Below are 21,600 nucleotides of genomic sequence, written 5' to 3' on the forward strand. Positions count from 1 at the left end.
CAAAACGACATGCCAAAATATTGGTCACGTCCGTTACTAATTAAGAGTGAAGGAAAAGACTTTAATTTAGTGTTAATTTTAGTCACTGAATCGTAAGAATCGGTTTCGTACAGGGATCAAAAGGTCGTCCAAAATTGCTAGACGCGTTTGAAAAAATCTTTTGCGAGTATTGTGACGTTTCTAATCGCACCACTCTTTATAGTAATTTCGTCAGTTCAACTTTTATTGGGTGATATAGACTTCTATAGTATAGAGGATGAGTATAAGAGTGGATTGTTATAACTACGTACTTCATTGTCTCTATCATCTTTATTTTTATTGTGTATTTCGCACTAAATTCCTTCTTAAGGCAGGGTCTGGATGGTTCAGAATCACAATTGGTAAATGGCGCTGCAATGCTGGCGATTGGGGGTAGTTTTTTTTATTAATTTTCAAGGCAGAAGCACGTCTGTCGTACTTGTTCGTCTTAACTAATATTATAAAGCGAAAGTGTGTTTGTTTGTGTATTTGTTTATCTTTTCTTCATGCTCTAATCAAGCAGCTAGCCAATTTGATTTTTTGGCATAGTTAAAAGGACAGAGAGTAACATACGCTACTTTTAGAACATCAAATTTCCAGTGGTTTGCAGGTCTCACACGCACTCAAATCGTCGTTGAGTCGTAGAGTCGTTGTCGAGTATGGAAATGCTCGGGCATCGAAGTAAAGTGGATCTTATTAGCCTCACATTAAAGCTCAAATTTTGTACTAAGGCTGCTGGTATCAGGCTGCTATATCTTATAGTCAACGGCACACTATTAAGTACACACAGAAACCGTGTACACGACTTATATTGAAGCATCAAAACCACTCCACTTTAGAAGATTTTCTCGAACATGCGGTTAGCAATTTATTCCCATTAGCAGTTAACAGTACATAATTATTTTAACTCTAATGTTCTAAGAGTTTAACATAAAATGGGAAACATTTGTGAGCTAGCAACGGGTTGTTAAATAAGTGGTGTGCGGGGCGCTTTAACTGTTTTTGGACACAATGCACTGCACTCGGCATGCAATAATGGCTGAATGGGGGTCTGCATTTTCTTAATTCTGTGGCCAACGCACCAGCTGATCTCTTATGGGCTCTATGTAGTATGACGTGAAGCCCAGAGGCGGTATGTTCTCAGCCTCGAAGCACAGCTCTTGAATGGCGGTGGAACTCCGTCCGGGTAAATTGATGACCGCTGTCGGTAAGGGCACCATCTGGTACTCCACTTCTTCATCTATAAAGAAACATTCAGTGGCAGAATAAATAAAGAAACAAAACGTTTCTACGCTTTTTGATTATTTATTAGTAAAAGATATAAGTAAAATATTGGAATTGAATTGAATATAAATTTAAAAATTTCCTTTTTCAATACAGTGTAAATTGTTCTACTAGTCAAGCCCTTAAATTCGAGGGAATTGTGAAAAAAATATGTAATCTGTCATCTTGGACCGATTTTCATTGAACATAGCTAAGAACATTCCCGACTTCATAACAAAAAAAACAAAATTAAAATCGGTTTATCTGTTCGGGAAATACCTGACATAGACCAACACGCACTCACCCCGTCTATTTTGTGCGAGGGGTTTAAACTCACTATTTACTCCTTTTAAATCTCTATTTTTCCTCATATTATAAATATTTAACATTGTAACATGTTTTTTCTAAAAACCATACTCATATTTTTAAAACCACCACCACGTATGCACGTTTGGGTTTACTGATATAAAAATGTTATCACACAATTTTTCTTTTAACTTATTACTTACTTCCTAAAGGTTGTGTCGGTTAGCAACTTTTAAACAAGTTACAGAATACGGCAGCAGACCCTGGGAACGTGCTAATTCGCTTTGGGGTAAGGTTTTCTCTGTAGGGGGTATGACGCACTAACCGTTGAAGTCTCTGATTGAGTAGTGAAGAGCAATGGCCGGCAGCCGCACGTGGTGGTACGTCTTGACGCTGAGCGGGTTGTACACTAGCAGCAGTATTGACTCCTGCCCTTCTGCGAACTGCGAGCATGGACATGCTATATTCAAATATCTTTTATCTGGTACTCCTACCAGATTGTTCCAGTTGCCAGCTTCGGTGGCAACTAATTCAAATTCAAAATTCAAATTTTCTTTGTTCATGTAGACCTATCACGCACTTATGAAGCGTTCATACATATAAATAAAATAAATAAAAAAGCCATTTATTTCTCATTCCAAATATATAAAGTTTACATTGATTTTTAAATTCTATTTTATACAAAATTTTACAGATAAGTCTTGACCAGAGTTAATTTTTATTACCGTGCATTTACTCAGCATAAGTTTCATGTTTTCATGTCAATGTATATATGTACTTTTTTTGTATACTTAGTATCTTTATATTGTCGCAGTTATATGTATATGTTTTTTTTTTTTTTTTTTTGTTTTTGTCATAGTATTTTCTTATTAGTTTGGTCATTTGGTTTTTATTGTTATTGTAACTTATTATTGATATTATTATAATGTTTCATTTATTGTGTTATTTGTCATGTGTGGATGAGAACCCCTTACGGGTATAGGCCTCCTCCAGAGCTTTCCAGGATCCTCGTTGCGAGGCTTTCTTTACCCAGTCTGTCCCGGCTATCCTGCAGATGTCGTCTGCCCATTTAGATTTGGGTCTGCCTCGTTTTCTTTTTCCTTTAGGGCCAGTCCATGTTGTAACTTTCTTGGTCCACCTGTCGTCAGTCAGCCTGGCTATGTGTCCGGCCCATTGCCATTTTAGTTTCAGCGCGTGTGACAAGAAGTCTATGACTTTCGTTTCTGCTCTGATATCAAGTGAGTTAAACTTTTGAATTTTTCTAATGTTCAATAAGCTACGCTCCATTGCTCTTTGGCAGGTTGTCAATTTATTTTTTGTTTTATTGGTGTGGGTCCAGGTTTGGGCACCATAAGTTAGGCATGGGAGTAAACAGGAATCCATAGCCAGTTTCTTAAGTCGTAAAGGTAACTGGCCCTTAAATACCTCTCGGAGTGACCAATATCTATTCCATGTTTTTGATACTCTTCTTTCCACTTCTTCAAGAGTATTTTGCGGTTTGAAGGAGATTTGTTTTCCTAGATAGACAAAATCTTCTACATATTCTATTTCTACATCGTCGATATATATAGAGATATGGGTCGTATTGGTAATCAGCTTTGTTTTCTCTAGGTTGATCTCTAGGCCTACTTTCCTGCTAGCAGCTTGTAGGGTTTTTAACATGTATTGCAGTTCGGTACAATTTTCAGTAAGCAAGACCACGTCATCGGCAAATCGAAGGTGTTGTAACCTTTTGTTATCAACGCTAATTCCAAAGTTATCCCATTTCAGTGTTTTGAAAACTGTCTCTAGTACTGCTATGAAAATCTTAGGTGAGAGTGGGTCGCCTTGTTTAGCTCCTCTTTTGACTGGAAATAATGATCCGAGCGTCTCTAGCTTCACTTTGCTTACGCTTTTAACGTACACGTCTTTGATAATGTTAATGTAGACACTGTGTATATTATTCTGAGCTAGTGCTTCCCATATAGAGTCGTAAAATATTGTGTCGAAAGCTTTTTTGTAATCGATGAAAGCTAAATATAGGGGTTTCTGGTATTCGCAATACTTTTCAAGAATTTGTTCGATGGTGTGTATGTGGTCAGTGGTAGAGAACCCGGAACGAAAGCCAGCTTGCTCTATCGGTTGTTGGTTATCTATTTGTGGGGTTATTCTGTTGAGGAGGCAGGAAGAGAATAGCTTGTAGAGGCTGTTTAACAGACTAATGGGTCTGTAATTTCTTATATCCTTTGGATCACCTTTTTTGTAGAGTAGGGTTATGTGCGACTCAGCCCATTGATTGGGGACCTTTTGACTGCACTTTATAAGTTTAAAAAGGTTATTAATGGGATTAATTAACAGGTCCGTAGCTGTTTTAAGAGCAGCATTGGGAATGTTGTCAGGACCGGGGCTTTTTTCCATTTTTAACCGTTTAATTTCTTTTATTATTTCATACTCACTCCAGTCTTCGATATCTGTTGTATTGATTGTGGGGCGTTGGCTGGTGGTATATGTGTTATGTCTGTCAGTTTGTGTGTCGCTGTAGAGCTGTTTATAAAATGTCGTGGCCACTTCAAGAATACTCAATCTGTCTTTGGATACTATTTTCTGTTCTGTCAAGCTAGGTATCCACATCCTATGTTGTTTTAACTCTCTGTTGGCGCGTTTTATGCTGCCTCTTTCAATGAGATTTTTTTCTATTATTGCGTGTCTATGTTTTTTGTAGTCTGACTTTATTGCCCGAGGCACCTTTTTATACAAAGCGCTTAGTTCCCTTTTAATTTCGGGGGTTTTAGGTTTTGTGTTTTGAAGTTGGTATCGTCTTGCAATGAGCTTTTTAGTGCTATCGGTAATTATACCTTTCTTAGGTTCCTTTTTAAGGGTAGGTTTTGTAGCTTGAAGGCCTAGAGTTATGTAACGTTCTAATTTATTGTAATAGGTCTGGACGGTGTCGCCCTCCTGACAACACACTTCTTTCTGGTGCTCTATCAGGTGTTTTCTGTACATCTCTATCTCAACTTCGCAGTTTAGTTGTGGTAATTTCTTGCTGAAGCTCGCTCGACTCTTTTTAATTTTTTGTAGGCATATTTTTGCTCGGACCAGCCTGTGATCCGAGGAGAAATAAATCTTGTGAAGTATTTCTACGTTGTTAAAAACTTTTCGTGTATCGGTTAGTATAAAGTCGATTTCATTTAGTGTCTTGCCATCAGGTGAACGCCAAGTCCATCTCGAGTTGGATTTCATCTTATAATAGGTATTCATTATTGAAAGGTTGTTTTCGTTAGCATATTGTATTAGTTGTTCTCCTCTGTTGTTTCTTGTACCTACGCCAAATTTTCCCATTATACGTTTTTCGTTAGGCGTTGGAGCTCCTATCTTTGAGTTGAAGTCGCCCATTACTATACAGTTCTTGCCTGCTGTGGTTTGAGCTGCCCTTAGGGTGTCGTAGAACGTCGTGATATCTTCCTCGTTAGCGCCTTTTGTTGGAGCGTAGACTTGAATTATGGAGAGTAATTTGCTATTGTTGAGTAATTGTAAGATAGCGACTCTGTCAGATAACCCTTGAAAGTTTACTATGTGGTTTTTAAATTTTTTATTTATGAGGAAGCCGACTCCATGTATTCCTTTCTTTAAGCCTGAGTAGCATAGTATGTAATCTCTATGTTCTTCAATATGGCATCCTGCTTTTCTCGTTTCGGATAGTCCTAATATGTCGAGTTTTATACACTCAAGTGCATTTAAAAGTTCCAAAAGCTTTTCATCGGACGCTAGTGATCTTACATTGTATGTGCCTAAGTAAAGTGTGTTTTTTTTGTTTTTTGATTGCTCTGGAGGGTTTTGGTCTAGCTCTCCCGCGGAGACCAGCCGTTGGGGGAGAGTGTGAGGGGTTTCATCCTTTGATTGCTATTTACGGGTAGAACCCGTCTTGCTATTTTGTGGAGTGCTAGTGTTATCTCTCTGTTGTAGAAAATCCTTGAGACAGACTCTGTTCTTCTTGTTGGTTTGAATATTTGTGGAGTCTTTTCCACTATTGTTGTAAGTTTTAGGTGATGGAGGCAGTGCCCTTTTCCGAGTGTTAGGACTGGGCTCTGGTTTGTTATGGTGCGTACCATTTTTGGTTGAATTTAATATTATTAGACGATCGTACTTTATTATAGCTTTGTTACCCTTTAACTTTTCCTGTTCTAATAGTTTTTGTAGTTCTTTCCTTTTTTCTAAAACTCGCATAGGGTAGTCTTCTTTCACGTAGCAACCTGAATTTAAAAGACGATTTTTATTTTTCAGAATCAATATTTTCTTGCCCAGAGTTGAAAAGGTAACCACTATAGGTCTTGCTCTATCGCCCTTTTTTCCTTTCCTGTATAAGCTTTCAAGTTCCGTCCTTTCGCAGTTTATATTTAAAGTTTGATTTATTATGTATAAGACAATTTCTTCAAGACTTTCATAACTTTTTTCCTCTTCCTTGATACCAAAAAATAGGATATTTCTTTTTCTCAGATGTCTCTCAATAGAATCGATGCGAGTAGTTTGTTCTTTGATGTCCTCTTTAATTTGTCGATTTTCTTGTTCGAGTAACTGAAACTTGTCGTCAATTTTTTGGGTTATTTTGGTAGCTATTTCATTCCCAATTAATTTTAAATCCTCTTTTTGTCTTTCTAGATCAGCTTGCATCTTGAGCATAAGAGATTTCAGTTCTTCCATTGTGTGTTTGATTTGGTCGGACTAGGTGCGACTGCCGGCTCTGTGTTTAGTGGATTAGACAGGGATTAGGCTTTGAACTACTAGATGTGCCACCTGTGACAAGGTTGTGGAACCTTTTGTCGCTTGGTTGCTACTGGCCGTTAGATGGCGCTACTCTTTTAACGTTTCTTTTATGTCTTGTACTAATCTAAAGATGTCATGTCGTTCGGTTTTGAGTTAACTTGGCACTACTTGGTGGTAGATGGCGCTGATTTTTTACGCGATGTTTTTTCTTGATTTTTTGGTATTTACTTGATTGGAAGGAATGTAGCTATTAACTTAGCAGTAAATAAATATGTCAGGCTGTCTTTGCGGTCTTCTTGGTAAGTTCTTGGTGGTACTATTGCTGTGATAATAGTTACGTGTCTGACACGGAAAAAACCGTTGTACTTTTAAATTTTTGTTGGGATTTCTTGAAATTTCTAGCAACTTACTTGGCGAAACAGTTTTAAGTACCACACAGTTGTTGCCGGGCACTGCACGGAGATTTTATTCTCTTGGTGTCAGTTCAGTTTGAGGTTCCCGTTGGTAAACAGGACCATTCACTCGCGGCTTGCAGGCTTTTGATTGTAATTTCTTGTTTTTCTTAATAATCACATTTACTATTGTTTCTTTTTGTTTATAAGCACAATGCACTCCACTTACGCTATATTTTATTAGGACTTTTCCGATGTAAATATTTTTAATTGAAATTAGTTATTAGATCAACACTACAGTCGACATGACAGGACGACTGCAGCGCCCCCACTCCTTGTTCATACATATATGTTTACATAATTGTAAGGGGATGGTGACAACTTCGTTCGTCAACTTAAACCTAAAGCTACGAGGGTTCCAAACGGCAGTGGAAAAAAAAAGTCTGAATCCAAATCCTTCATCTAACGTGTGGCTGGTGGAATAGAAGCGTTTGCCGGAAATTGAACCTAGTCCCTCCGCAAGGGAGCCTAAGCCACTGGGCTATAAGCGCTTTTTACATCTATACTTATAATAAAACTGTAACTGGAAGATTTCTGTAAATTTAATATATTTTGAAAATTTTGACCGGGGGATGGATGCTTTATAATCGACACTGAGTCCAAAACAGATTTTTATTTAATTGTTGTCTGTCTGTCTGTCTGGCTGTCCGGGCAGCACATTAAAACTACTAAACGGATTTAAATAAAATTTGGTATAGTGTTAGCTGATATTCCGGGTCAACATATAAGACTACTTTTTATTTCGATAAACAATAAGCTTCTCCCGGGAAATAGAGTGAAATTTTTTATCAATTTTACTTGATACCTCAAATTTTAATCGATTTTGATAATTCTTTTTTTATTCGAAAGTGTATACTATCAAGCATGTGTTGTGTAATTTTAATGAAGATCTGATAAAAATTGTCGGAGATAAAGGACATAAATCTTCAAAGATAACAGCGAGTCGCAAGGCATATGGGACAACGATCGAATGCATGCGTACCATCTTACTTATATTATAAATGCGAAAGTTTGTGAGTATGTAGGTATGGATCTATGGATCGATGGACATGTTTAAAGTAATCAAAAAAAAGTTCGGGAGGCTAAATGTCTGACTGTTGAGGCACAATAACCGCTTTTTTTATAATTTGTCAATCAAAACACGGGTACAATCTTAAGATGGTGACGTTCCTATCAAATCTTTATCCAAATAAATAGTTTTATAGTTAAAATTGATTATGTACCTGCAAATACCTCTTGAAATTATTTAAATTGGACCTACGTTTCCGTACGATCGTTTAGACGTTACGACTGGTATAGAAATGCTAAAAAATGTTTTAATTATATTTGATGCAGACGAAGCTGCGCGGGTCAGCTAGTTAAATATAAACCTGAAAATACTTACGCGGCATTGACTCATGTTAAGCTGATGGCAAACAACAAATTGTTGTATGTTTTTTGGACGTCTGCTTCCCCCCCAAGATGGAGTTAAAATTCTGAAATAAAAAAATCTCATAATACGTATGACCTCTGGCGCAGTGGTGATCGCTTTGATCGAAAGATCGTCTTATAAGTGGGACGTCTGGGGTTCGAACAGTCTGGTGGGCCGTGACCTTCGGCCTTGGCCAGTGCTACCACCCAAAGAAGTGCCGCCAATGGACTTAACATTCCAGTATACTGCATTCCAGTATACCGATAAGCAGTGGCGTGCATATAGTTTATGACCAGGATAGGCATAAAGCAGGAAGATGCCATAAAATTTAAAAATCCTTCTTATTTAAGAGTTATATCAAAGAAATTTGGGTAGGCAGTGCTTTTACGAATGTATGAAGGGCACGCCACTGCCATAAGGAGTATGGGCTTAACGTAACTTTGATACCCCTAACAGGTTATTCCGCTGCCCACAATGACATGCATCATGTTTTACCACAAGGATATAGCAGTCAAAGGCATATTCAAGAGGACTAAAAAAAAGCAATTATACAAGCAAACTGAACTAGTAATTTTTGTAACTAACGAGCCACTCAATGTTTTAGTATCATGCCCACTCTATAATACGTTCATGCTTAACCGTATGGTTCCACGGAAGACCAGGGCTTTGGCCCATCCAAGCTGCTGAGTGGAGACCAAATTTGGGCCCACACTCGTTATTTTTGACATATTTTCTTTCTTTGTGTTCCTTAAAAAAAATTTTTTTTCTGTGCCTCGACAATAAAACACTATTTCATGATTTCTTTAATTCTTTTTAAATATTTATATATCTCTTACCCCAAAAACTGTGATACTTTCTTGGAACAAGCTTCGACCGCTTCAGATATTGTTTTTATGAAATCGTTCACAACGTGCTGTTGACTGGTCCCTAAAATATAGATTTTGAAAAAGCATTAAAAGGCGAAGCGTTGATAGCCTCGTCCGATCTATCAACAGTTATAGGTAAATGAAAGCTGTGATAGTCCAGTGGACGGCTCCACTTTCGGAGACCCGAGTTCCAATCCCAGCACGCACGTCTAACTTTTCTCCGTTTAGTTTTTTATTTACGTTTTAAGTAATTAACACATCACTTGCTAAAACGGTGAAGGAAAACATCGTGAGAAAACCTGCATGCCTGAGAGTTCTCTTATGTTCTCAAAGCTAGGCGTGAGAAGTCCACCAATCCGCACTGGGCCAGCGTGGAGGACGGCCTAAACCCCTCATTGTGGGAGGAGACCCATGCCCTGTACCGAGCTGGGTTGTTGTATCATGATGATCTGAATTAAGAACTAGTAAGTTGAATGCGTGTTACCAGTGATGACTTACGGATCTGAAACGTGGTCGTTTACTATGGGCCTCATAAGAAGGCTCAGAGTCACTCAGCGGGCGATAGAGAGAACAATGCGAGGAGTATCTCCACATGATCAAATCAGCAATGAGGAGATTCGAGGAAGAACGAGACTTACTAGAGTGCTCAGCGAGTCGCGAAGCTGAAGTGGCAATGGGCAGGGCGCATAGATCGAAGAACCGATGGACGTTGGGGTCCTCGGGTGCTGGAATAGCGACCCCGCAGCGGTAAACGCAGCTTAGGTCGTCCCGCAACTAAGGCTTTCTACAGTTATAATAAATTCTTCAAAATGAAAATTTTGTGAAAATTATCTTTTCTTGTTTGTAATTTTATTATAATGAATTTATGAATTCATATACATGAGATGCATGGGAGCAATTTATTATTTAATAAATACTATGTGTATCAGTGGCGTGCATTGGGTTTCTTACCAGGGTATGCATACACCAGGAAAATTGCATAAAACGGCACTTACTCTCCTCCTATTCGAGTTATATATCAATGTTTGGGGTATGCAGTGCTTTTGTGCATGTACGGAGTGCACGTATGTGATGTATAATATTAATATTTATTGACTATGGACAGACAACTTCAGACGAGTGACTGGGAGCCGCTGGAGTAAAGCGGCCCAGGATCGTGGATTGTGGAAATCCCTACAAAAGACCTATGTCCAGCAGTGGACGTCAATTGGTTGAAGTGATGATGATGCTGATGATGAATTGATACAGCAAACTGGTCGAAGAACTATCGGAAACATACAAGGTTAGGATAAAAAAGACTTCTTACCTGTGATGGCATCATGGTGTAATACCAAGCTGACTGCATGCCTCAATAAGTGCAGTTCATACGAGTCCGCCATACGTGACAGAACTGTCAGTTGCTTAACTATCTGGAAAGAGCAGACAACCCTAAAACATTGAGTTTTAATTAATCACGCTTCGTGCATTTTCACGTATATTTGGCTCTGTAACTATTTTTATTCATTTTTTACTAGCAAAAGTTCTTGGTCCGGGTTTATTACGGTGTTTATAAATCCCACGGGAATCGGGATAAAAAGAAGCTATAGCTCTTCGCTCTTTAAACTAACTCTTTCCCAAAACTCAAATTAATTAGTTGCGCAGTAAGGGCGTGAATGTAGGCCGATTGGCGCAGTTTGCAGCGACGATGGCATGTCGGTGTGATGAGCATGAATGTTTTTCAGTGTCTGGGTGTTTATATGTATATTCTATTTATACTATTTATGTATATTATATTATTCATAAAAATTAAACACGCACATAACTTAGAAAAGTTAGAGGCGCGTGCCGGGATTCGAACTTGCCCCATCGAAAGCGAAGTCGAAGTCGTACCCTCTGGACTATCACCGCTTCTAATAAGTTAGTCTCACATTTAGCTAAATATATAATACATATCTCTAATTTGTTTAAGATGCAAAGAGTCGTTCGATAAAAATTTTAATAGCAATATCGTTTTGTCGCAATATTCTTCAATTTTTAAACAGGCACTGTAGTGTATGTGATTACACTGTCTCGTGTGTTCCTGAGCAATGTTACTACGTCAGTATTACCCGAGCCGCAGGCGAGAGTAGACTTGTGACAGTTGGTCGTGAGCATTGCCGAGCCAGTGACTAGGGGACGCTATTAGCAGATCCTACAGGCACTTATGTCTACAAACACATTCATTCCTTTCTAAGTTGTTTTATATAATATACCATAAACCGCCCCGTTACATCGCCTATTTATTCGTATGCTGGCATCTGTCTGACAAAAAAAAAGAGTTTAGCGCGTTGTAAAAAATAAACTTTCATTTCCTACTTAACACTGGGGCTAGAATTTTTATAAATCCTGAAACATGTATTTTACATTTAATTAATTGTCAACCTAAATCAGTGTATCTATCTTTCATTCTTTTAACCTTTCTTTCTTCTTTTATTCCCTATTCATAAGGAAATATATATTTAAATAAATAAATATTATATGCGCTCACACACACGTAAAATATATAACAAGTTACCTGTAGAAAAACGTGTGCTCTTCTGACAAAGTATTTGAGGCTCGGTCTTGAGGTGTAAAAACCCGTCCAATATGTAGTCGCATCGCTTCCATACGGTAAATAGTCATTCTACAATCATAAATAAATACAGTAAATATTGTGCATCAACCGCAGCCTATAAACCACCATCTGCTAGGAACGGGCCTCGTTTTTCATGGGATTCAATGCGGATTGGTGGGTTTTAACGACTATGTATAATGTAATATATTCCGATTCACAAGTAGGTGATTATAATCGGAACCGACAGCTTAACGTACTTCTGGTACCAAAATTACTACTGCATATTGTTTTTTTTTGTTTGGCGTTACTATTTAAAAAGTAGATACCACACTTACTTAGTTAACTTTTGTAACTGTACAACAAAATTTGTAATTGTATTATTTGCCTAATTAATTTAAAATGACATTATTAACTATTTATTTTCTTTTTATTTTTGAAACACTGTCTGTAGTTTTTGTGAAGGGGCGGGGAAGGTTCAGCGCTGAGCATTGTTGCCAATGTACAGCAAAATGCTCAGTTTGCGGCCAATTGCCATATAGTCATGTTACCTAATATAGTAAATATACTACGAGAAACTTCTTTAACAGAAAATACACAATACTTAACAATTTTTGATCCGACGAAGTCGACAACTATCCACATATTTTATATCAACTTCTCTCTCATGTTCACATCCATATAAAAAATATTTTGAGTTTGGTAAATGATATTTAAAATGTAATGAATAGTTTGGCAGCAGTGTTTGGCAGTAACAAACACATGATAAATGTAATTAAAAGCTTAAATAAAAATCTCTAGTATCTACAGACACTAAAAACATAAACGTGCAAACCTTTTCTGTGTGAACTGCCTTATCCCGCCTTCCGTACAAGTAAATAGCTTTCAAATAACAAGATGGCGTCGAGTAGAATATATTGATGTCGGACATATTGGCTGGGTGGCTGTTCACGTGGCTGGGGAAATAAGTATATTATAATTAAATATATAATCAGTACAATGCACCACAAGCTGGGTGAATTTATTTGTTTACAATTTCTATTTACTGAATCTCGCCAGGAGTTGAGCCCCAGAACTCGACGGCTCGGGGGAGCATAAACCTTCTTTTAAAGCTTCGACCTGGACTTAGGGTGATGTTTGGTCATTTGGCTTTGAACTAGAGATAGACTCGAGTCTGGATGCCATAAGAAATAGGGAACCTCGACTGTGCCTACTTCTGTGTCCCACTTGTAATAAAATATCGGCTGTAATTTGATCGTCAAATAAGTGTATGGGGCGGGGCGTCTCATGAGCGGATCGACGCGATTAGGGTTGGAAATGGAAATGCACGACGTTACAAAGAAGGTATATATATTTTTGAAGTTATACTTTTTTTGGCGCGATGGAGAAAAATGATGAGAATGAATTTTTACGATGCGCGCACACCGACACCTGAATTCTACATCGTAAAGTTAGTTCTAGGTGGCATGAAAATCGATAACTATGTTCAAGTTGTATATTCTAGTATTTTTATATTTAGAACATGTGTTTCGTAACAGTACAAACAGTGTGCATAAATAAATATTATTACGTTAATAAAACCTTTTTTATTGAAATAAAATCTTTATATTTATCGCTAAAAGGCAGTAGGCCTTTTAGTTATTTTTTTTTTCATACGCCAAAGAAGTATAACTTCTAACGCGCGTACATAAGTACACTGGTACATACACTCTTTTTTATATTAATTATTTACGGACCAAGCATATAACCCACCTGATGAGAAGTGGAAAACCGTCACCTATAAGCAGACCAACACTGCGCAGGGCATGCTAGGAACACGACCTACTAAGTGTCGCCCTGTGTTATACAATCTGCGGTGTAGGTGCTAAACCTTATGTGCCTGTAATTACAGCGGCACCCACGCCCTTCAGACCGGCCCGACCCTTATGCCGTACGCTATACTGTCTATTGGCAAATCCAGGGTTGCCTCAACCACTTGCGGGTGGGGGTGTCACGCTGGCATATAGAAACATGTTTGGCATTGCGTATATGTGACAAATCTGTATCGTACATTTGTCTGGTTCTATCGAATATTATATCTTTAAACGACCAATTCTTGTATAAACATATATATATATATATATATAAAATTGGAATCTCGGAATCGGCTCCAACGATTTTCATGAAATTTAGTATACAGGGGGTTTCGGGGGCGATAAATCGATCTAGCTAGGATTCATCGTATTTTCCGGTTTGTGTATTAATATGTGTAGTATAGTAGTGTAGTATTATATAGTTGTGTAGTATTATTGTTGTGTAGTATTATAGTTGTGTAGTATTATAATTAATAACCGATTTGGTGCAGACGAAGTTGCACGGGTCATCTAGTTATTTATAACAAACCGCTTTATAGTCAAATAGCATCAAATAAGTTATCGTGGAACAAATTCCGGAACGGCCTTATTGACAACTATTAATAAAAAACATCTCGCTCGTTCGTTTCACTTTTTCTCTCTTTCCCGAACGTAAATATGTACATTATGAAGCTTAGCTTTAAAATGCGTTAAATTAGAACCTCCTTTTTATGCTTGTAAGAGCAATCCATAAATATTATTACTCATGTGCAAAAACTAGGAAGGAAGTAATTGCAGACAAATTCCTGATAATCACAAATAAGCCAGCCACCCGGAAAACGTCATGCTTAGTGAATAGACTAACACTAATTTAGACTATTTGATAAATTGGCTGAAGAAGGCATATAAAAACGTCGTGAATCATTTTTAGAATTAATCTATTTTCGATCGTATTTTACATTGAACCCAATAGTTTAACGTAAATTTACGCAAAATAACAAGTTTTTATTACCTATTAAAGATAAAAGACCGACACATGCATAGTTCCTTTTTTTTTTTGGTGATGGGGGGGAAATCTTCTTAAAAGATACCCAATTCTCTGTAGGAGAATTTGGGTTATGTGGGATTTCTACCCACTAAAACCCCCTCGGTTGCCAGCCTAATGCCAGTACATAATGGGAGGCTCCGGGATCTCCTAGGAACGCACCGGTGCCTCCCTTGCACAACGCTTATAGCTCGTCCCGGGAAGATTTATGATTCCCGATTTACATGCATAGTACCTACCTACGCTACGCGACACGTACCTAATCAAGTGACATGAGTCACTTGATTTTAATTTTATAATGGTAGGGCTGTGCCTGATATCTTTCAGTAAAACCTAAGGTGTTCACTAAAAATCTATTAGAGTTTCGGTTTCGAAGATAAGTCTCAGAGACGGTAAATAATGTACCTCTAAAGCCTGTGAAGTAATATTTCGGTTTTCATTTACACGTTGTCTAATTAGAGCAAAAAACATATAATATACAGATAAATAAATACATATTATATACATATAAACACCCAGACACTGTAAAATATACATGTTCATCACACATACATTTTTCTGTTGTGGGAATCGAACCCACAGCCTTGGGATCAGAAAGCAGGGTAGCTGTCCACTGCGCCAATCGGCCGTCTAAAATAAAAGATTTCTTATCTTCTCTCTTCTATTAAGATATATGAACCAAACTTGGTTTTACTTGATAAGTTTGTCGATGTTCATAAACCAGTGCGCCGCGCTCTGGTAGGTGAAGTCTCCCCCCATGGTCACCATGATGTTGTCGTGCTCGTAGTACTTCGCCTGCCGCTCTATTTGTGATATGAAGTCGTTTACCTGAAAATACGCGACGTTAGTGATTTTTTTAGGTAGTACAGCTTTCTGTGACTGAGCTCGTTCGGGGAACTACAACCACATTTAGTTCTGCCGCTAAGCAGGATTGTTGCAATGCCGTGTTCCGACCCGATTTGCGTGGTTTAATTGCATTACATGCAGATGAGGTTTAACGTCTGAGATTCTTGGAAACAGGGCGAGTTTGTTGCATGCCCTGCAAAATGACGCTCTGTTTATGGGCAATGGTTTGTTTGTTTGTGCTTCTTTTACGTCCTAACTAAGCAACCAATCGAACGGTTCCAATGGGATTTGGAAAAAACATGGGCATTATTATAATAAAAAATAAAAAGAAAAGTACAGGAAGGACGCCTTCATGTGCTTTAGGAGGACGATTTGGGACCAAAGGCTTCTCTCACAAGAAGGTTTTGCCACATAATTAAGAATATACAGAAACCGTGTACACGACTAAGATGACTGATGAATGTTTTTATGTATAAGATACATAAATTGTTCGAATATATATATAAACACCCAGACACTGAAAAATATTCACGCTCATCACACAGACATTCTCCAGTAGTAGGAATCGAACACACGGCCTTGGGCTCAGAAAGCGGGGTCGCTGCAAACTGCGCCAATGGGCCATCATCATCATCATCATCATCATCTCAACCAATTGACGTCCACTGCTGGACATAGGTCTTTTGTAGGGAGTTCCACAATGCACGGTCCTGGGCCGCTTGCCTCCAACGGCTCCCAGCTACTCGCCTGATGTCATCTGTCTGTTCGCCAATGGGCCGATGGTGATGAATTATGAAATAATCATCAAGAAACTTACCCTTTTATCAGCATTATAGGCCTTCGTGTCTGGGTCATCAATGATTGGTTCGTCGCTGCACAGGAAGTCGAAACAAAATCCATTGGGAGCGTTGTATAAGTTGTACAGCGTGTGTGTCATTATATCTGACATCTTACCTAAAAAACAATACTTTTTTGAAAAGGAGGCCTTCAAGTTTCTTTGCAGTAATCAGTAGGAATCAGAAGGGCGTGGAAGCGGTGATAGCGCAGTGGGTAGGAGCTCGACTTCACTTTCGGGGGACCGAGTTCGAATCCCAGCACGCAACTTTTCTGAGTTATGTGCGTTTTAAGTAATTAAAAAAATCACTTGCTTCGACGGTGAAGGAAAACATTGCTCTACAGAGATTAACGTTCAAGGAGGTTAAACTAAAAAAAGATGGCTCGTTATTTTCCCAATCAACCATATAATTATGGTTCCTGAAAGATCTTTGTATTCCAAAAGAGAAACTCACCAAGTACGTCACTTCCCCTCCACATAAACTCCAATCTGTCTTCTTCTATCATTGCTTCTCTTTCTTTGTGGTCTACCCTTCCTGAAGAAATTAACACGTATTCAGTCGGTCTATGGTTATATTATTTTTTTATTAATTCAATTGTTTAAATCGTATTTTAGGAAGCATTTTATTATGAAGCTTTCTGTACCAGCTATTGGCTGTTGCAATTTGTCGTTAGTGAACTTCTTAAGACGTATATTATACACTAAGTAGCTGGCGCTCGCATGCTTTGACCGCGTTGATGATGGTTTTTTACAAAGCCTGTGGGAATCGTTTCTTTTCCAGGAATAAGAAGGAGTTTATGTGCCCACCATTCTTTCAACTAACTCTATGCCAAAAATCTTGTTAATTAGTTAGTTGGTTAGGGCGTAAAGAAAGGACAAGCAAACCATCAAACACACTCACTTTTGCACTTTCTTAAATAAAATAATAATAAATAATAATAATATATAAAACGAAGTCACCCAGCCACGATGCCTGTCTGGGATCGAAAAACTGAAAAACTACCAAACGGATTTTCATACGGTTTCCACTAATGAACAGAGTGACTCATGCGGAAGGTTTTCGTCTATATTTTATTAAGGTTTTCTGTAAATTGGTTGAAATATAACAATGTCAGCTAGTAAAATAATATAAAGTAAAGGAAGTAAATAACTTTGGAAAGATTGGATAAAGAAACTAAACACTTATTAGCGTCATCTGTTGATTTCAGACGATTGCATGAATATTTCACGAAGTTCAAGAATCTATAGGCTTAAATTTCGTATGACAAGATGGGCAATACCTATAAACAGTCCGTCGAAGCCCATCTGAGCCAGCAAGGAGGCGTGCTCTCTCGTGTGTCCGTATGTATCGATCTGCCACGCTGCCTTGGGCTTACCGCAAGGGCCAAGAGTGTCGTTGAGTTTTCTGTACAACACCAAATTATTAACTGTTATAAAACGAGTTAAAAGAATCCGTAGTTTAGTACAAATTAAACATCAAAGTATATTTATTTATTCAAATAGGCCCGATTTCTTTATTCTTTATTCAGATGGCACTTTTGATGCGTACGTTACATATCTGCTTGACCATCATCAAACAAACAATTGAGACATTCTTCATTGGTGCTATGCTCCTATTGTTCTTAACGTGATGATATATAGCCTTATAACCTTCCTGGATAAATGGGATGTCCTATCGGGCACTGAAAGAATTTTGCAGACATTCCTGAGATCATGGCGTTCAAGTAAAAAAACAAACAAAAAACTCTTCAGCTTTGAGTATTAGTACAAGATAAGATCTGAAAAATTGTTAAGCTTCCTAGAATCCATCATGCGTGATCTGTTTTGGAATAAATGAAACACTTGGAGGGATCAACCGCAGATTATCACGCCCTTTATGAAACTCACCGATGTCCCCAAGTATAATGGTCCAAGAGTTGGAGGTAATCAGCAGTGGCCTCGTCAGCCTGCACCCAGCCACCGCCAGCAAACTGGATGCGACCTTCCGCTACCAGACTCTTGAAGGTAGCTCGGGTGGCACCACGCTGCTCTTTCCACCAGCGCCAGAAGTAAGCTGTTTCTGAGAAGGTAAATCTGCAATTCAAATGTAATTCTGAGCTCTCTAGAATATTAATTGAAAATTTGATTTTGAGTATACCCACAGTCTGAGCTTGGGGATGAAAGGCTACGAAAATTAAGCTTAATTTGCTATGAGTAGTCCGCGAAAAGCAGGAGAATCTGCATGGTGTAATTTAAAATTTCTTCAATCCTTATACTCCGATACAATACACACAATTATTCATTGTAAAGTCAACATCTCCTGAGAATGCTCTGGTTTCGGAGCGAAACGTGCGTAGAGGGTACATTGCCGAAGATCTGTTTGGTGTGGAGTATGAGGATTTAAGAACTTATAAATTACACCATACAGATTCTCCTACTTTTTGCGGACTATAGCAAATTAAGCTTAATTTTCATAATATATCATTGATTTCTGCAAAGTAACGCCTGCTTCTATACGATGAAAAAGGTCTGACAGCGCTGGAGTGTGTGCATCCATGTGTCCATTATCTCATATTCCTCGTCAGTGCGTTACGTAGCGGATTGTTTCAAACCTCACTTGTGTAGTAAAGAGTAGTTAAAGAGTGTATGTTATTAAATTGTTCAGTTAAACACGTTCCGTCAACACCGCTTGAAGTGCTTGCTCTACAGTTTCCGACAAATTTACCTTAACAGAGTCTATTTAAAAAAGTGCGTTCGTCTTTATAGTAGCCAGCGACTAATCTTTATGAGAAAGAATTCAAAACAATATGAAAAGCCCCAGAAAACTAGAATTATAGAAGTTGAAGTATGCCTGTTCTGTATCCAACAGGAAAGGTTATATTGTCCTGTATCCTGCCCTGTGTCCTGTCTATCAGTAATCTGCAAGATATATTTCAGAGCATACCGCTCAGGAAATACTTACCTTTCTCTTCAAATTGAACCGAGAGGGAGTCCAAGTAGTGGATATGGTTTTGTATGAAGCTTTCTGCTTCTTCAATATTTCTGATACTAAAATTTACTACTCTAGTCAACAAATGTAAATAAAACATAATACGGCTTACTTTCTTCTTTTGTCGTGCAAAAGTTCGGAGAGGACCGAGTGATATATAAGCTGGACATTGGCTGTACTGATAGTCGTTTTAGCTGCAATAAATATATGCAATTACTTAATTAATAAATATCTTAATTTCATCAATAATAAGACATTAAGTACTAAGTATACCTAAGCAAGCTATTCTGTGAAACGTTATTAGATTGATAAAAATATTCATCAGTCATCTTAATACTCATAACACAAGGCGAACTTTGGGACTAAATAGCGATGATATTTATTCATTTATTTATTTATTTAACTGCTCATAGAGTTACAATACACTTATTAAATCTTTGAGAGGCCTATGAAAAAAACTATAACTTAAGATTTTCCTGTACCATAAAGGAAATTCAACATTTTCCTTAACGGTAATAGTAGGTATAATGGATGCCTTCGAAATAGGATTCTTAAGAACGTCAAGCACCTACTTGTACAAGGTAAAATTTAATTCTAATGATGTTTGAAGCCCATTGTTATTTGTTTTCCAGAAAGATTCAAGATAAATAAATTATATCGATCATTCTTTTGTTTTTGGAACTTATTAACCTAGTGTGACGTTTTTGTCACAGGTATTCCCATCGCATATGAGCTTTTTTTTAAATCATAAACCTCAAATGCTTGGTAGGGAACTGGGGGTTTTTACAGGAAACGTCCGTTCGGTTAATAGGGGGATCAGGGGCACCCATTTCATATATTATATACAACGTTGAGGTTACCGGTGCGGTGTTGTCACTCCAACACCTGGGAACCCCAACGACCATCGGTTCTCCGAGCTATGTGCCCCGTACATTGCCACTTCAATTTCGCGACTCGTTGAGCTATATCGGTAACTCTAGTTCTACGGACTTCATTTCTGATTTGATCACGTAGATATACTCCTAACCTAGCTCTTTCCATCGCTCGCTGAGTGACTCTGAGGATTCTTATGAGTCCCATAGAGATGCTTACTGCCATAATAATATTCATCGAAGGTCTTCTCCCAGCCTGCGTCCATGTGCGAATGCGGTATGATGTGGACGTTCAGTGCGCCGTCTCTCGTTGGAGGGCATTGCTGGAAAAAAAAGATACGTAATAGAAGGAGAGAATACCACGAGTTTACTGCAAGATTAATCTGCACTTTTATGGTTCTAGTATAAGTTTAGTTTGTCTATATCATAATTTAGATTTTTATAACGTTAAGCTATTTTACCTTCATAAAAATATATCCGCGTGTTTTAGTAATTTTACTTGCTCGTGACGAGAACCTTAGTACATCGATATAAGGCAAATAAAATAATCCAAGATTAAACACGTGTGTTTTATTTAAAGAAAAATTGTCACCACCCCACCACTTCTCGCGGCTTTCGTACGAGGCGACTAAGAAGGGAGGATGGGCGTCAAAGTCCTCTCTGCTTTAGACAAAGGCAAAGGCCCTTAGCCCAGCAGTGCACTGTTATAGGCTACTGATGATTCTTTCATATGGGAGAGAGAAATCTAGAACTTAGACCTTCTACGCTGCTCTAATGAGCATTTGCGCTAACACTAACTTTGCAATGAAATAAAAACATCGCAGTTTTAATGGAAATCCGTAGATATATAATACTTACTTTATATCCACATTCAATTTTTGACTTCGTTATCAATTCACTATCGTTAATTTCGATTAAAATAATTAAAATTAGATAAAATTGTTTACTTTGAAGCATTTTAAATAATTTAGATTTTTTAACTGTGATGTATTGTGAAAACTGTTAATGTTGGTAATTAATTTCGATTTCAAAAATTAAATAAATTTAGCATCAGTAATTTTAAAATAAAAAAATGTTTAAAACATTCTATAATACAATTATTGTGATAGACGTAACGAAGATTTTATAAAACAGAAACGTCTTAATTGTAAATTTAACAGCACTTTGGTTAAATTCAGGCACGAACTAAAAATTAAAATTACGTTAGTGTACCTTATGTTATAATTTATAAGGGTGTAGTCAGATTGATGTTTTGTAACTTTTAAATATGGCTTTATGCCTAAAACCTTCTCATTTCGTGAGAAGAACTGTGTAATGGTAATGGTTTGATAGGATAATGTCAGGATACTTTTGTACGTCTTACAATCAGCCAGTTAGTTTTAGTTAAAAAAATACGCAAACCAAGCTTAATTTTTTTCATTGTGTTTGACTAGAGTTTTTACATTTTTACTGGAAAAACGGAAAGACAGACAACGGAGTGATCCTATACGGTTCAGTTTTATTCGGAAACCTTAAAAACAACGTTAATTTTTTTTAAGTTTTTCAGTATGTAGTGACTCTACCACTGGTACGAAATG

General features: G+C 37.7%; 1 protein-coding gene across 1 annotated transcript in view; it reads right to left on the reverse strand.

Moving 5' to 3' along the window:
- Window positions 1–20,346, reverse strand: part of LOC120627951 (lysosomal alpha-mannosidase-like) — a 32,288-nt gene extending 11,942 nt beyond the window's left edge. The window contains exons 1-14 of the mRNA XM_039896081.1: window positions 20,244–20,346; window positions 19,264–19,345; window positions 18,071–18,256; window positions 17,464–17,588; window positions 16,638–16,718; window positions 16,166–16,302; window positions 15,197–15,330; window positions 12,461–12,581; window positions 11,590–11,697; window positions 10,363–10,465; window positions 9,027–9,117; window positions 8,164–8,254; window positions 1,913–2,030; window positions 1,101–1,258 (exon numbers count right to left, since the gene is read on the reverse strand). Coding sequence (XP_039752015.1) covers window positions 1,101–1,258; window positions 1,913–2,030; window positions 8,164–8,254; window positions 9,027–9,117; window positions 10,363–10,465; window positions 11,590–11,697; window positions 12,461–12,581; window positions 15,197–15,330; window positions 16,166–16,302; window positions 16,638–16,718; window positions 17,464–17,588; window positions 18,071–18,256; window positions 19,264–19,345; window positions 20,244–20,289 — 1,581 coding nt within the window. The 5' untranslated portion in view covers window positions 20,290–20,346. The remainder of the gene's footprint in view (window positions 1–1,100; window positions 1,259–1,912; window positions 2,031–8,163; window positions 8,255–9,026; window positions 9,118–10,362; window positions 10,466–11,589; window positions 11,698–12,460; window positions 12,582–15,196; window positions 15,331–16,165; window positions 16,303–16,637; window positions 16,719–17,463; window positions 17,589–18,070; window positions 18,257–19,263; window positions 19,346–20,243) is intronic.
- Between the last annotated feature and the right edge of the window lie 1,254 nt (window positions 20,347–21,600).

This window comes from Pararge aegeria, chromosome 12, assembly GCF_905163445.1.
Source record: "Pararge aegeria chromosome 12, ilParAegt1.1, whole genome shotgun sequence".
Classification (NCBI taxonomy): domain Eukaryota; kingdom Metazoa; phylum Arthropoda; class Insecta; order Lepidoptera; family Nymphalidae; genus Pararge; species Pararge aegeria.